Below are 16,203 nucleotides of genomic sequence, written 5' to 3' on the forward strand. Positions count from 1 at the left end.
ACCAGGTTTAGTTTGTCATATTTTACATAATCAGTAATAAGCTTCTGTTTGCATGTAGAAAGCTTCTTCTGTGCAGCAACATCACAAATATGTCTCAGTAGCATCAGCTGGGTAGCGCTGAATTTTTCCTGCTGATCCATCTACTTCAAATCGGCAAGAATAGGCTTCTGAATGGCTGAGCCCTTCATTTGGTTTATCAAACATATCAGACACATCGGCGTCTTCATTTTCATCTTCTTCCACTGCTTCGAGTATTTCATCGTCAGTTAATGTTCCAAATAATGAGTTATTATCAACAGCTAGCAACTGATCGACTCTGTCCCACGATAACTTAGAATTTTTGAATATTTCTATAATAGCTGTACAGTTATCATCACAGCTTCTTAATTGGATTGCACATTCTTCATTGTAACCAAGAATTTCATTTCGAGTACATCCTGAAGTCGAGTCCCACGCTTGCGCAATCATATAGCAGCAATCTTTTAAATTTATGTTCCGAAGTTGGAACATCAGATCGTCTGCGTCAGCATCTGAAAGGACAATACGTCTCGAAAATTATTGAAATTCAAATGTCTGTTGATTAGAAATAATTTTTGCAAATCATTCTGAACTGCGATAAAAGTGGAATGAAAGTAGAAAAGGGAAATTCATTTGTGCTAAATAAAGTCACACATTCGATGGGTATTGATTTTCAGATGAAATGCATAATTGTTATAAAAAGATATCATAGTTGATTTAATGTTTTGTAAATTACTTTACAAATTAAGTATAAAAAACACTTGACAGTGCAACTGAATCATTGTTTAGTTCTTGAAATATGATGCCTTCTTAATGCAGATTATACTGACATTAATAATGGTGTAACTAACGAATGATAGTTGAAAAAAGTTCAATTTCTATGATAAAGACAATCCCATTATAATTTGCCTTTATATTATAGTTTAAATTCACAAAATGAGTAGAAAATATGTTAACATTCCAAAAATGATGGGAGAGCGTAAAGTATAATAAACAATGATCAGTGCCAACAGCGTGAGAGAGAACAAATAAACGCCGCACAAACAAAGGCCGCATAGCAAAATGATGAATGTAGGGCAACTGAGAAAAGGGGGCGTTACTGGAATTTGTATTGACCAATCAGAATGCGACTGAAGTCCATATGCAGCGTTTGAACATCAGAATAGCGCACTGCTTTAAATTTCACTTGCTTTTAGACTTAACAAATAATAATACTAGCGATTAAATCAAACTAGTAATTTCGTAATTAATTTTTTAATACTTAATATTTTAAGTAAATTGCATTACTTCGAAATATTTTTTTAAAGTACAATTTATCACTTAGATATGTATGTTATTTTAGTATTTTCAATTTTCAATTTAAACCTTCTTATTTTTAAATTCTTCTGTAGGTGGGAACGGTTTTGCGTGATCTTTCGGCTTAGATAAACATTTTGTTTATCTTATCAATTAGCTGCTTATGAAACTTGAAGTCAGACTAGTAAGTGCAGTTTTATTTTTTATTTGCATTCATCTGGAAATTTGTTTCGCTTTTCAGCAGTTGCTTGAACTGATTTAAATGTAACATGTCGCTTGCGGTGGTGTGATTTGAGTAGTAAAATAGGGTAAAATGGATTTAATTCTTTCATTCGAACTATTCCCCACTGTCCAACAAGGCATCAGCTGATGATCGCTGATTGCTGCTTAGTACGCGAATTTAGGTCATAAGAATGGCGCTCGTTTGCTTTTTTCAGAATATTGTTTTTTCTTTTTTTTTTAATTTAAATTTAACTTTTGTTCAATTTTAGCAAATGTGTTTAAAAAATGAATAAATAAATAAATATATATATATATTACATGTTGCATGCGTGAATGTATATTTATTATGGTGTTCATTTATAAACAGAAAAGATTTTGATTCACAAAACTGATATTTTGTATTGGATACTTCACTTTGAAATTTTTGTTCTCAAGTTTATTACTCCTGCACTCCTTTTAAAAAAAATATACGAAAAACTTTATTCATGTATATTCAGATATTCAGATGTAGCTTGTTATGCATGTTCATGTTGCTTTTGATTTAATTTAATTTAATTTAATATGAACAGTATGTAGATAATTGAAATTACATTGGGAAATTTTGTGATACACAGTATATAGCATAACTGAAATATTTTTTTTGGAAATAAGGGAATTTTTTGAGGTTAGATGCTTAAAGCGAATATCAGTTGTCAGTAAATGTTCTTTTCTGTTTGTGTGCAAATTGGCAATATAATGAAAACGGTTGAAAATTAGCTAATGTAAATTACTAATTAGTATTATTATTATTGAATTTATGTTTATTGTTTTGAATTATTGAATTGAAATTATTTATTATTATCAGTTTTGGTGAAATTCTGATTATAAGTTATCTCTGCATACTTTATCAGATCAATTAGGCATGTTAATTTTTAAATAATGGTGTGACGAATTTGAAGTAAAGCAGTTTTACTTCGTCTTTGGCGTTATGGGGGATTCTATTTAATATGTCACTTTATGACCAAGTGAACAGTTAAATATTGTCAGTCATATTTTAGAGTGATTCGATTGTCTGAGCATTTCATTTACTATTTTGAAAGTTTTTAAATAGTTTCATAAAAAATGTGATTTAGAATTTTTATATAATATGGTATTTGGACACTGTTAAAAAATTTTTTCCTTATAAAGATGCAAAAAATCCTTCCTTAGGAAGAATAATATTATGAAGATATTTCTTTTGATTAATGTAAAAATTAGGTGTTTTTGTTAAATTTTGTTGAGCTTAATGCAATACTAGCAAAATTTCTCAATTTTTACAATGTCCGGCCATCGCCATGGTAAGCTCATTACTGATTTTGCAATTTGCATGCATTTTCCATTTCATACTGTAGTTTATTTTTATCTGCAAGTTTAAATTGGGAGTTGAAAAGAATATGTTTTGTATTAATAAAAAAATGTTTTTATTCATATTGATTTGAATATTTAATTGATATCTAATTTGTTTATATGTAAATATATTGACATTTTACATTAATATATTTAAACTGTTGATCGACAATTGAATGAATTGCTTGGTGTTTCAGTTTTTTATCTTCATTGTGTATATAAACATATATATATATATATATATATATATATATATATATTTCTGTGTTTAATCAGAAGTCTTGCTTCTTAACAATAAATTAGTGTAATTTAATGTTTTTTGTAATTATGTTAATAATTTTACATGATAGTTCCAAAAAGTAATGTTCAAATATGATTTATATTTTTTAATATTAAAAATTGGTTTTTACTGAATTTAATTTATTTTTTACTTTTAGGTTGGAAAATGACTAGCAAGAGAGCGCACAGTAGTGACGAAGTTCCTTTAGCAAAGCGGCTCAGGCGTAGTGCGTTAAGCAGTGCAGCCGAGGAACAAGTAGTATATCAGTATTATTTATCGCTTGTTTATATTTATTAATTTTTGATTTTGTTCAGGCGAAGCATATTCGTGAGTTATTTACTAGAATGCGTGATTTTGTTAATGAAGATGGACGTCACGTTAGCAGACCATTTTTTCGTTTTGCTTCAAAAAAGTGATTACTTTAAAGAAATGCACGTAATAGTATGCGTGAAAATATTTATTTTAATTTCCTTTAGACTCACGCCTGAATATGTGAAAATTGTGACAAATCCGATGGATTTGACTCTTATTCACGAAAAAGTCAAGCAAGACGAATATGCCAATGTGGATCAGTTTATGTCTGATGTTAATTTGATGGTTGAGAATGCGAAAAATTTTTACAAAGTCTATTTATAATTTTTGTTATTTTTTAAATATTTTTATTGAACTGACAGTTGGTTTGTTCGTTAGAAAGATTCTGTGGAATATGGTGACGCCTGTGATCTTTGGAATATGATTACAGAAGCTAGGAACAAGCAAGAATGCAATAGTGATACAATGAGCGAATTCAGTAATCGTTCAATAGACAGTTCACCAACTCCAAGTTTAAGGTAGAGATGAAAATATTGCATTGTATGTTTATTTATTTATATACATATATGTATGTATCAATCAGTCCGAAAAGGGAAAATGCCAGTAATCGAACGCAGGCATGTTTGTTGGAAAAGCTCCTTTGCACTGTATTGACTGCTAAATCTGAAGATGGTTTGCTGTGCGAGGCATTCAAAGTGATCCCTTCGAAAGAGGTATATGCTTTGTAATGTGAAATAATTGGAAAAGGAAAAGCAACTTATTGAAATCCACTTTCACGTTGCAGGAATGGCCATATTATTATGAAGTAATTCGTGATCCAATCGATCTGAGGACGATTTCAATGAAATTGCGTCGTGGACGTTATAGATCTGTGAACGATCTTGAGAAAGATTTAAATCAACTTTGTCGAAATGCTAAGCTTTTCAATGAGCCAAGTTCATCTGTTTATCGAGTAGCTAATAGAAAAAGATTAATTTTCGTAAATATTTAATGTATATATATTTTATTTTTCTTTTTAAGGCAGCTAATGCAATTCGAAAACTTGTTGCACATCGTAAAATGGAATTGACCGATTCCAATGCGAAGTCAAGCAGCTATTATCACGAGTAAATTTATTTATATAATTAATATTGTCCATCTGATGGAATTAGTGATAATTTTTCACATGAATACGAAACTTATGAATATTGGTTAATTTTAGAATGAAAAAGACCTCTGCTGTTATCGACAATTTTTTGAGAGAAGTTTGTGCTGTTGTTGAAGAAGATTCAGATGATGAACAGATTCCATTGTCGACAAATGCACAGCTTAAAAATTTGTACACTTTTTTACGCAGTTGTCGTGATGAACTTTCCGGTCAGTGTTTAGTTGAACCTTTTTTGAGATGTCCGGAGAGAAGGTTTGTTTGTTTGTTTGTTTGTTTTTAATTTTGAAATAATTTACATTTATTTGCAGCTCTTTTCCTAAATATTATGAAAAAATTGCGATGCCTATCTCCTTTTACGCTATAAATCACAAATTGAAGGTGACTTGAAATTATTCTGTTTATTTATTAATTACAAATTTGATTGAAATTGTTTCAGGTTGGTTTGTACAACGCTGTAAGCGGTATGCTTGACGATATTAGTTTGCTTTGTTCAAATGTGAAAGTCTATTTCGGTGAAAATTCAGAACTATATAAAGTATGTTGAAAAGGAACATTAAACAATATTGCAATTTTCATTTATTATACTACCGTAATTGAAGAAAAAGTATATTGATTTGAAAAAAAAATTTAATGACGAATTTGAATATATGACACTATGTTTTCTTTTTTTTTTTTTGAAATCAGCTTTTGTGCCAATTTATTATCAGTGCTTTGTTGCTATGAATTTTCATCAACTAGCACAATAATAATGGTATTTGTTAATTTAATTTTGAATATTTCATTAATACATATTTATGATAGCATGCATTATTCATTATTGGAGCGAATTGTTGTTATCGTTTTTTTCATATCAGTATGATTACTGCACGTTGAACTTTATTTTGCACATGGTTGAAAGCTGTTTTCCTATGTCTGCAGTTGATTAATTTTAGAGAGCTTTAAAGCTGCAATTGATGGCATTCAGCAAAATCCAAGATACGGATACATCCCAACTAGAACTATCTGTATGGAAAGTATTCTTTGATAAAATATTTGTTTGTTTTTATTTTTTTTCAAACGTAGGATTTGGAACATTTGGCTGGCTTAGATGATGTTCCTAAAACGGAATCAACTTTGCATTTGCCGGCGGTGAAATTGGAATTCAACGAAGAAAGTGCACGAGGCAAAGTTGGTAGAAAATCGTTCGACGATGCTCTTGCTCAATACAGAGAGAAATTGCTTAGCGTTTACAACACGGTTGTCAATTATCGAGTTGGAAAAAATTCTTTTTTTTTCTATTTTATTTTTAAATAACGCAAATTATAAAATGGATTATACATTTGATAATTTATTGTGTAGGATCAGACGGGGCGTGTTGTTGCTATGGCTTTTATGGAGAAACCTTCGAAGAAGCTCTATCCCGACTATTACAAAGTAATCCCAGAGCCGATTGATTTGCACATGATCAAAGCGACTATCGACTCAGACCGAGTAAGACACGACATTTGTAGTTTATTTCTTTTTTTAAATATAATATTTGCATATTGAATATTTGTTCATTTTTAATTCAGTACACTTCGTCACAAGCTTTGGCGGCAGATTTTGAACTTCTGTTTGAAAATGCTCGTCATTACAACGAAGATTATTCAGCAATTTATACTGATGCGAACACGTTGAATGGAGTATTTGCAGACGCTATGAAGCATGTTTTTCCAACTCCGTTAACAATACCCAAGTGCAACAAAACTAGGTAAGATTTCACTTTGCATGCTTTTTTTTGCTGGTGCAAATATGAATTAAATAATAATTTGCATGAAAGAGAGAATTTTATATTATTATAATTAAGAGATTACAGAGAATAATAAATATTCATTAGTCAGTCATCACGTGTGTCAGTTGGACGCATCGGGCGCTCTTCGACTGATCACACACACGCGCACAAGAAAAAATAAGCTGAATTCAAGCATTGGTTGGTTCAAAATATAGACTATTATTAAGATTTCTTTTGAAAATTATCAGTGATTTATTCATGTATATCTGATGTTGTTTTTGTGATTTTATCCGGTGAATATTTTTTTATTTTATAACATGATTGATTGATTAATTTTTACAATATTTTACAAGAAATAATTTGTTTTATTTTGATAATTTAAACTGGGATAAAATTTGTATTATGTTTTGGTGAAATTAACGGTTGAATTTTAAATTGCATGCATAATTAATATATTTAAAAAGTTATTTGAAAGTTTGTAAATTTTTAGCATTTATAGAAAAACAAATACTGCAAAGTGTGGACATTTTTTGTTAGCATAAAATTTGTCTAGTGAGCATTGTTTGCGCACGTGTGGTGTAATGGGGGTGCTGTTTATTTGGTGATTTCGTTGCTTTGCAAAATTTTAATTGGTCGCTCTTAATACGCGTTATTTTCTTTCTTAAATATCAAATAAAATATTCAACTTGTCAGTAATTTCAAAATTTGCTTATATACATATGTATATATATAGCAGCAGTGGTAAGTTGAGATCATCATCAATTATGTTGAATCAGTTTATAAAAAAATTTTTTATTTTTATTTGTTTTAAATTATTAAATTTTGAAAATAGGCGAAATAAATAATTAATATTTTATTAAATTGATGCGAAATGATAATTTTTTGTGAATAAATTATGCGCATGTTGTTGTAATGTGCGTGTTTCAGGCGTTCGAATTATAATTTTATATTGAAAGATCGATCGCGTAGAGGAAGTTATAGCAGTGATTCATCTGGCAATCGAGTGTCACGAAAAAGTCAAAATATCTCTTTGGGTGAACATGAGCTGAAACTTTGGTACATCTACCAGGCGATCAAAGAATTCCGTGATCCGAACAATCGTACATTGTCGTCAGTTTTTCTGAAATTGCCATCTCGAACTGTACGTAGTGAATGAAGATTTGTTTTTTTTTGTTTAAGGAATTTATAATGGAAATTGTTTTTAATAATTATTAATAATTATACTTGTAATTGTTGTTCGGTTAGGATTATCCAGATTATTATGAAGTGATTCGAAAGCCGATTGATTTGCAAAAGATTTGCAACAAACTTTCCGCTAAACAGTACGACAGTGTCGAAGCGTTGGTGTCTGATTTCGCTTTGATGTTCGACAACGCTTGCAAATTCAACGATCCAGATTCATTGATTTACAAAGTGATTAAACCATAATGATAATTTATTATTCATTTTTTTCTTCTAAATATGGGTTATTATTATTATTATTATTCCATCATTGCAGGATGCTTTGACATTGCAACGGGTGTTGATACAGAAGGCTGCTGAACTGCGACGTGGTGAACAACATTCTCCACCAATTGACGTGCAATCTGATGTTCAAGAGCTTTTGAACCGAATTTTCTCTGACGTTCTGAATTATCAAGTAATTTGAGCAGCATTGTTGGCTTTTCTGTTTTTTTTTGTTTTGCACACCATTGAAAGAAAGAATACTGTAGTGGAGTGGTACAAAGTATTTTTTGAAAAAGAAAATTATGATAATATGTTGTTTTTGTTGCATGCAGTAATAAGCGAAGGTATTGTTTTGTTATTTGATTTTTGAATATTTTCCAAGGATGATCTGGGTCGATGTTTGAGCGATTCGTTGTACGAAGCCGACGAAGAATATTTAATAAAGACCAAAGACAAGTAATTGTTGTTGATTTTCTTTTAGCACATAATTTGGTTTTTATCAATTTAAGCTAACATTATATAATATATATGCATTGACGACAAACAAGTGTTGCGTAATGACAGTTGAAAAATAAATGTGTGAAATATTATTAATTTTTTTGAGCAGATTTAAGTTAGAGAATATTCAATTTTTTCTCATGACCACTAGTGTAAAAGTATTCTGTTTCAATCGTTGAATTGAATTATTGTTGCTATTATTATTTGATTTGTTTATTTATTTTTATCTTAAATCAAATAGATTATTATTATTATTATAAATCTGACTGAATTGGAAATAATTCAATGAATGATATTTTGTGCGATTATTGATCAAATAATAATGTTATGTTCTTTTATATAATATGAAAAATATATGAAGATTTTTTTTCAGAGATGCTGTGACATTGAATATTATCAAAAAACGTTTGGAAATGGTGAAATTTTTTGAATTTTCATTTGGTATATTTTGATTTGTTGATTTGTATGAATTTTGTAGAAGTGGTATACGCGATTGGATCGTTTTCAGCAAGATATGCTTGAAGTTTTCAAACGTGCTCGAAGATTGAAAAGTGTAAATTCGCAGGTATGATTGTTTTTTTTTGTCTTAGTTGTTTTGTTTATTTGCAATTAATTTGCATTAGATATTCGAAGATTCGGTGGATTTGCAGTCGTATTTTATAAAAGTTCGAGACGAACTGACCAAAAGGGGCGATTTGTTCTATTCGTCGGCGATGAGATTCACCGAGAAAGATTTGATCAGTGAAATTGACGCGATGCGCAGGCGGAACGCGTCCAAATCCAACTTGGAATCCGAAGTCGAGGACAATTCCATCAACGAGCCAAAGGTGAGGAGGCTTGGGTCACTTATAAACGCTGTGGTGGATATCCACCATTTTGAAGCAGGGTTATCGTTTGCCGTTATAAAAGGGAGAGTGGACATGAAAAGCTGTGGTGTAAGTTGTTTTATTACGCAGCAACTCACACTCGGGCAGTCAGCAAACAAACAAACAAACAAGCATATCTAGCTACAACAGCAATATTTATAGCTGTTAGATGTGTTTCCGGTTAGTTGTACTTGGCTTTTTCATGCATTATATTGGCGGTGGATATTAAGTAGTAGTAGTAGTAGTAGGGGTACATGCAGTATATTTTTCAGTTTTTCTTCATTTATCATTTATTTTTTTCACTAACTAATTTATTTTTATTTTAATATTTATTCCACCGTCACGGTGATTTGAATTTGAACATTGATTATCGTATTTGAGGAAGGTGATGTGGAACTGTCGTCGGTGGATGTTGGCGGAACAGTTTACAACGTGGGACATTTTGCCTACGTGAAACAGCAGCAGAACAATTACAAGCCACGTATATTGCTAATTTCGCGAATTTGGAAACAGCCCACTGGAGCAGTTGGCATTTTTGGCAACTGGTATTACAGACCATCAGAGACGTGTCACGTTTCAGTTAGAAAATTTTTGAAAAATGTAATTTTTTATTTATATTCATATTTTAAAAAGTTGTTTTTTAATGTTTATTTTATTTTTCTTTTTATCCTATGCATTACAGTACTTTTTCAAATTGATTTCAGTTTTGAAGAAAGTGTTTTTTTTGTAGGAAGTGTTTCGTACGGACGCTTACGATCGTGTTGAGCCGTCGACATTGGCCGGTAGATGTCATGTCCTTTTCATTAAAACATTTGTCAATCACAAGCCAACAGTAAACCATCATTTATCATAATTAATAAATAAACAAATAATTATACAAAGTGTGAATTTTGTTTCTTTTTTTTCTTTGAGAATTTTGCCGACGAAGATGTGTACGTTTGTGAATCACGGTATTCTGTTGTCAGTCAAGAATTCAAGAAGATCAAAGTGAGCAAGCAGGCAGTTATTTTTTTTGGCTTGTTTTATTCAGTGCTTATTTTTTCATATATATTTTCCCAGTCTTGGCAGTTGAGTTCACAAGGAGTGCATTTGGAAGACCGATCCACACCTTGTTTATTGTTGCGTATGCCTCTCAATTTGGAACCACATGATGCCAACAATGGGAACCTGTTATCATCAGTTCAGCAAGAGGAAAGCACTAGTAAACAAGAGGACAACAACAACAGTTGTTTATTGGTTGCCGATACAGGACGAACGGTGAGTAAATAAAGCAGTTATTTATAAATATTTTTAGCATACTTTGTTGCGGAATTATTTCCGCTATTGGTTGTCTTAATTTCAGTCCTTTATTTATAATTCTATTGGCTGTTTAATGCTGGCCGTGGATTGGTGAATTTTTACTTAAAAAATTTTTTTATTAAAATCAAATATTAAATGAAATTGAATGAATATAAATGCAAATGCTACTGCTGCTAATGGTGACGCAAACCTTTTACGAATCTCACTGCCTTGTTGTATTGATTTTGTTTTAAACAAATTGAAGTTTTTTTGGAAAATGAAAAAAATGATTTGGAAAAATAAAATTAAATATTAGTTGAGTAAAAGTAGCTTTAACTTTTTCCCCAAATTATATTTATTTGAATTTTGGAAAGCAAAAATTTACTAGTCCCCATTTGCCGTCAGTGAACAACAATCGATATTATTAGTCAGAGTCCTAGTCAATTTTTTTTTTAATTTATTTATTATCTTATTTTTTCTGAATGACATATTTCAATACATTTAAATAAATGTTGATTTATTTGGTAGGATGTTGTTGTCGCTGGTCAAAAGGAAAACTTGTCCACTGTTGCTTATGAACAGATTCAATTGAATGGTTGTTGGATAAGACTCGGCGATTGCGTGTACATCCGTGTTTCTGAACATGAAGTGAAAGTTGTCCTTGTCGAACGAATCTGGAAATCTCAAGAGTAATTTTCCCAGCAGACGACGATCTGCATCATAATTATTAGTTTATTTATTTACTTATTTATTTATTGCTTTTTTTCAAGTGATATACTTCTGCATGGCATCCCATTTGTCAGTCCACACCAGATTGAGCACGAGCCTACGCAGATGTTTTATAAAAAGGAACTTTTTGCCGTTGAACCGTCTGAGACGTTCAACGGACGGTCAGTAGTTGGCCGTTGTGCGGTGCTTTCTTTGAAAGATTATTGTTCCTGTATGTAGATCACTGTTCAAAATGTGGATGTTTATTTGTTTGTTTGTTTGTTTGTTTATTTATTTTGTTTTTAGCCAGACCGACCGAAGTGAACGAAGCAGACGTTTTTCTGTGCGATTCACGGGCAGTATGGAATGAATACGGAAAACGTGTAATACCTGACAATCCCGAGCGAAAATTTAAACTTCCTGTAATGTTGTTTTTATTTTCATTTTTCAGTGATCAATTAATTAATTAGTTAATTAATTTTTATTTCACAAACAGACCTTTCGACTAAGCTGTGAAGTACCTGAAGATGAAGTTGCATTTTTCAAAAAGCCAATGAGTGCGGAAAAAGTTTGTTGAATTAATTTAATTTTTATTGAATATTTTAATAATTTTCTCTAAATTTAAATCTCCCATCACAGGAACCTTCGCCGTTTTTAATGCAGCGTGCAATTGTGTACAACGACCTTCCTTTGCCTGAGCAGAAGAACAACAACATCAGATGCTCCAATTCTGAAATAGCCGAACCTAGCAGCAGCACTATCTCCTCCACTACTGCTACTACTACTCCTACTACTACTACTACTGTTCGGGTAAATTTTAATTTTTGAATACACTTTTTTTTCATTTGCTTATCAAAGATTGTCTTGGCTTTCAGGTTGATACACCATCCACACCGAAACTTACTTCCAGATCAAAAAGTGGTTACATCTTATTTTCGGCTGTAATTCGCAAACGGATCATGGCTGAAAATCCAGAATGTTCTTTTGGGCACATCAGCAAAATTGTCGGCGCTGAGGTAGAGGAGAAAATTTTCCTTACTAATATATATATATATATATATATATTATTAAATTTTAAAATATTCTGCTTCAAAAAATTTTCATTGATCAAATGAAGAGAGAGAGCAATTTTCAAACTTTGCACATCAATTTGTATGGATCAGATTTTTTTTAAAAAAATCATTTTTCTCTGAATTCTAAAAATGGATTCAATTTATTATAGAAATAATGTCTTTTTTTGTTCTTCTAAAACGTTTCTGGTGAATATTTATCATGTGCGTTAATTTGCATAGTGGAAGAAGCTGTCTGAAGAAGAGAAGAAAAAATATGAAGAGGAAGCACAAAAAATTGCAGAAGAGAGGGAAAAGGCTGACCAGTTGACTGGTGGCCGTTTGCAGCTTCTTCCTGGTCAGATCAGGGTTTATTGTTGCAAATGGCGTGATTGTGATTATCAATTCGACACTGTCGAACAGCTGAACGAGCACATCACTTCAATGCACACTAGTCAAATAGGTAAAATTGCATTTTTTTTTCTTCTTCTATTTTATTTTTTATTATTGTATATTGTTGTAATAATTTATTATTTTAACGAATTTTACAATCGATTTGGCAATGCTTATTTTTATGGTTGTATATAATTTCGATCAATTTCAGTTGAAGGCAGTGACAATCAGTATGTATGCATGTGGTTGACTTGTTCCAAATATCGCAAAGAGGGCAGGTAAAATGATCGTATATTTTTTGTTTTTGCATAAATATTCCATTTCAAAATTCACACACACACACACACACACACACACACACAGTGATGTTTTTTTGTAGACCGTTTCCATCTCTTGCTCGTTTGCATCGTCACATCAAAGAAAAACACATGCCACAATCTGTGAAATGTTTATTTCCGCAGAATCTTGGAAAGTAAGCTAACTCTAGCTGTTTGGTATTTTTCTATTAAAAAACCATTTTTTGCTGATTTGATTGTTGTCTTACAACGTGGAATAATAATTGGTATGGTTAATAAGCTTTTGCGATTGTATTTGTTCTAGGCATTATATATCTATGTCATCGTCTAGTGGATTAGACTCTGCTCAGCTTGCGCAGACATCGATGTCTGCTTTTCAGCAGCAGCAGCAGCAGCAACAGCAGACTGAACAGCATCAGTATTATCAACAGCAACAATATCTGGAACAGCAGCAACAAAATGCGGTTCTCATGTCCACACCCACCCCAACGCACCAGTTTTCCAACGTTGCCCAAACCCAGCCGATCCGTTATGCACCTCCTGGTAGTAGTATAAATGCCCGTATGCTTGTTGTTTTCATTTTTTCGCATGTTCTGTTTTCTGAATTCTGTTATATTATTGATATATTTCTCATAGCTTCGGCACATGGTGCCTACGATAATCAAACCGCTGGTGGAGCATACCCGATGCACTACTCTGGTCAACCCCTTTCTCCAGCAGTGCAGCAAAGTAAAAATAAAGATTAGCAAATTTTCACATTCCACAAGGAGTGTTCAGAAAAAATTATTCAGCTTATTTATTTATTTATTATTTATTTTTTCTGTAGCCATGGCATCGTCACATGGAGGAAGAGTACGATCACCGGCTTCGTTTTCAATGCCTGCAACGCCGACTAAATCGTCAGTTGATCCGGGCAGTATTCTGGTGCGTGCACTGGAAAAGCCTGTAGAACCAATTCAGCTTCAACCTCAGGTTTTGCGTGTCAGCAAAGTTGTCCACTCGAAAACTTACTTAAAGTATGATTTTAATATACAATGTTAATGTTTAATGTTATTTATTGCTAATTCAGCTGGGCACGGAACCGATCTGGGCGTACTTTAACACTGTCAGGTGATAGTTCTGAATTGAAAAAGGCCCGAAAAATTGACACGCTTGAAAGTATTGCAATGGATTCGAAAAAAACTGATGCAGTTGTTCAAGCACTGAATATCATGACAAAAGCATTGTACTGTCGTGTTGACAGTGTGAATAATTTGGAAAATTTTTTCAGATGAGATGAATATTTGATGTATAATAATTCTTCGCATTTTTATTCCGGTATAATTTATATTGCTGCTCGTACTGTTTGTTTTTTTTCTTCGTTTTTATTTAAATATTATTATTACTGTACATGTGTGTATACATATATTTTCTGATGTCTCTGCTAGTCGACTGCTGTCAGTATTTGTTATTGCGTTAATGATACATACATACATACATACATACATATATATGGTTGTATTTTTTATTCTAGAATTTTTTATTGTTTGTTCGCAGTTAGCAAAGCGGCGAGTGAAATTTCATTTAATGTTGTTTGTTTTTATAATTTTGGTAAAAGTTATTCTTCGTGATCATAATTATATTGTTCTGCGACGACAACAACGAGATAAAAAAGAAAAAAGACGAAAAAATATCTGATAAAATTTTTAATGTTCAAAATATTATTATACACAAGTTGAGAAATTTGTGGGAAACAAATTACTTCTGCTGCTGTACTGATTTTGCGTTGTTTTGGACATTTGCAATGTTCATCTGTTGGTTATTTCAGAGGAAAAAAATTGCAGTCAGTAGTATTTTGATAAGCAGTGAAAAAATCAAGTATATTGTAATTTTTTGTCGATAGTGTGGTGATATTTGAAAAATATTAATTTCATCACCACCTTTACATTCGCTCTATTATTTATTAGTTTAAACAATGAAAATGGTATAGTTTAAAGCTTTCGAATTTGTTTTGTTTAAATTTTAGTTTAAAGTCTAAAAAATCAATGAGCAACTAACAGAGGTGATGAATTTTTAGTTTTGTTGGACGTCTTGGCGCAGCTTGGATGGCAGAAGATGTCTTCGATAACCAGTAATATAAGTGTGCAAATTGGAGATGTAATTGGCAATTGGAAACTGACCAAACTGTTGGGATTCGGCACTTACGGTTATGTGTATGAGGTGTTGAATTTGAAAAATGATCAACTGGAAGCTATGAAGTTGGAAGATCAAAATCCCAACCAAAGTCTCAAGGTTGAAATATTAGTATTGAGATCTCTGAATAAACACAATGCTCGACACTGTTGCCAGTTGCTTGGAAGCGGTCGTAAAGATAAATTCAGCTACATGGTGATAACGTTGGTCGGGAAAACTTTTGAAGATATTTCGCAAGTGATGAAAGAGAAGAACGGTGACAATGGCAAGCTCGACAGTTGCAGCGCAATGTATCTCTGCATGCAAGCACTTGAAGGTTTGCAAGATTTGCATACCATTTGCTTCATTCACAGAGACGTGAAACCGCAAAACTTTGCCATCGGGGTGCATCCGAATTTACGGAATGTTTATATGTTAGATTTTGGCACGGTGAGGAAGTATCTTCGCTCTGATGGAAAACATCGTAGACCGAGAGCCAAAGCGGGATTTCGGGGTACTTTCAATTTTGCTTCAGTTTATGCTCTGAACTTGGATGACCAATCTCGTCGGGATGACATGTGGTCATGGATGTATTTGCTAATTCAAATGACCACAGGTACGTTGCCTTGGCTGGACATGCCGCCAACAGGCAATTACTTTTCAGAATTGGAACAATACAAAACTATGAAGAATGAGCATATTGAAAATCCTGCAGTGTTATTAAACGGCTGTCCTGAAGAGTATCACCAAATTTTCAACATTATCAAGCAGATGACCTATTATTCTGCTCCTGAATACGAAGGCATTTATAAGCTGCTGAAGTTTTCCATGAAGAGGGAGAATTCTTTATCAGAAGATGAGCCCTTGCAATATGAGAAAATACTGAACGAAGAAACTGCCCACAAATAGTTATCGTTCATCAGTTCGAACGGAACAATTAATGAATTCACATTCACATCTTATCATTGTTTTAACAAAATTAAAATTATATAAATTATAATAATTTCAAGTTACAATTATTTCCTTCATCGCAAGATGGAAATAGTTTGCTGACATGAAAATTTATTTCTAATTGCAAATGAAATAAATTTCTGTTTATTTTTTAACCATGCTTTCAAATTCAGTATA

The 16,203-nt window shown here is 32.1% G+C and overlaps 3 protein-coding genes across 3 annotated transcripts; 2 read left to right on the forward strand and 1 right to left on the reverse strand.

Moving 5' to 3' along the window:
• Positions 1–81: 81 nt before the first annotated feature.
• On the reverse strand, positions 82–2,160 carry Tsp_06606 (conserved hypothetical protein). The gene is made up of 2 exons (XM_003378616.1): positions 2,127–2,160; positions 82–530 (listed from the first exon to the last, which is right to left on the reverse strand). Exons 1-2 carry the CDS (start codon positions 2,158–2,160, stop codon positions 82–84), a joined length of 483 nt encoding a protein of 160 aa, XP_003378664.1.
• A 673-nt stretch (positions 2,161–2,833) lies between these two features.
• Tsp_06605 (putative bromodomain protein) lies at positions 2,834–14,941 on the forward strand. Its single transcript, XM_003378617.1, has 42 exons — positions 2,834–2,852; positions 3,339–3,439; positions 3,496–3,593; positions 3,658–3,766; positions 3,872–4,011; positions 4,077–4,206; positions 4,278–4,472; positions 4,514–4,599; positions 4,695–4,892; positions 4,949–5,018; positions 5,077–5,175; positions 5,573–5,653; positions 5,703–5,891; positions 5,979–6,110; positions 6,191–6,369; positions 6,500–6,588; positions 7,347–7,538; positions 7,646–7,803; positions 7,889–8,029; positions 8,219–8,292; positions 8,708–8,750; positions 8,813–8,899; positions 8,958–9,269; positions 9,582–9,773; positions 9,931–10,032; positions 10,113–10,202; positions 10,260–10,457; positions 11,007–11,167; positions 11,249–11,382; positions 11,493–11,608; positions 11,683–11,754; positions 11,826–11,996; positions 12,062–12,202; positions 12,479–12,698; positions 12,840–12,906; positions 13,008–13,100; positions 13,229–13,485; positions 13,561–13,653; positions 13,751–13,940; positions 13,994–14,166; positions 14,644–14,753; positions 14,930–14,941. The coding sequence occupies exons 1-42, from the start codon at positions 2,834–2,836 to the stop codon at positions 14,939–14,941; spliced, it is 5,514 nt and encodes a 1,837-aa protein (XP_003378665.1).
• Positions 14,942–15,018: 77 nt separating this feature from the next.
• Positions 15,019–15,984, forward strand: Tsp_06604 (Tau-tubulin kinase 1). Its single transcript, XM_003378618.1, has one exon. It carries the CDS (start codon positions 15,019–15,021, stop codon positions 15,982–15,984), a length of 966 nt encoding a protein of 321 aa, XP_003378666.1.
• The last annotated feature ends 219 nt before the right edge of the window (positions 15,985–16,203 follow it).

Source organism: Trichinella spiralis, assembly GCF_000181795.1.
Source record: "Trichinella spiralis strain ISS 195 chromosome Unknown Scfld4, whole genome shotgun sequence".
Classification (NCBI taxonomy): domain Eukaryota; kingdom Metazoa; phylum Nematoda; class Enoplea; order Trichinellida; family Trichinellidae; genus Trichinella; species Trichinella spiralis.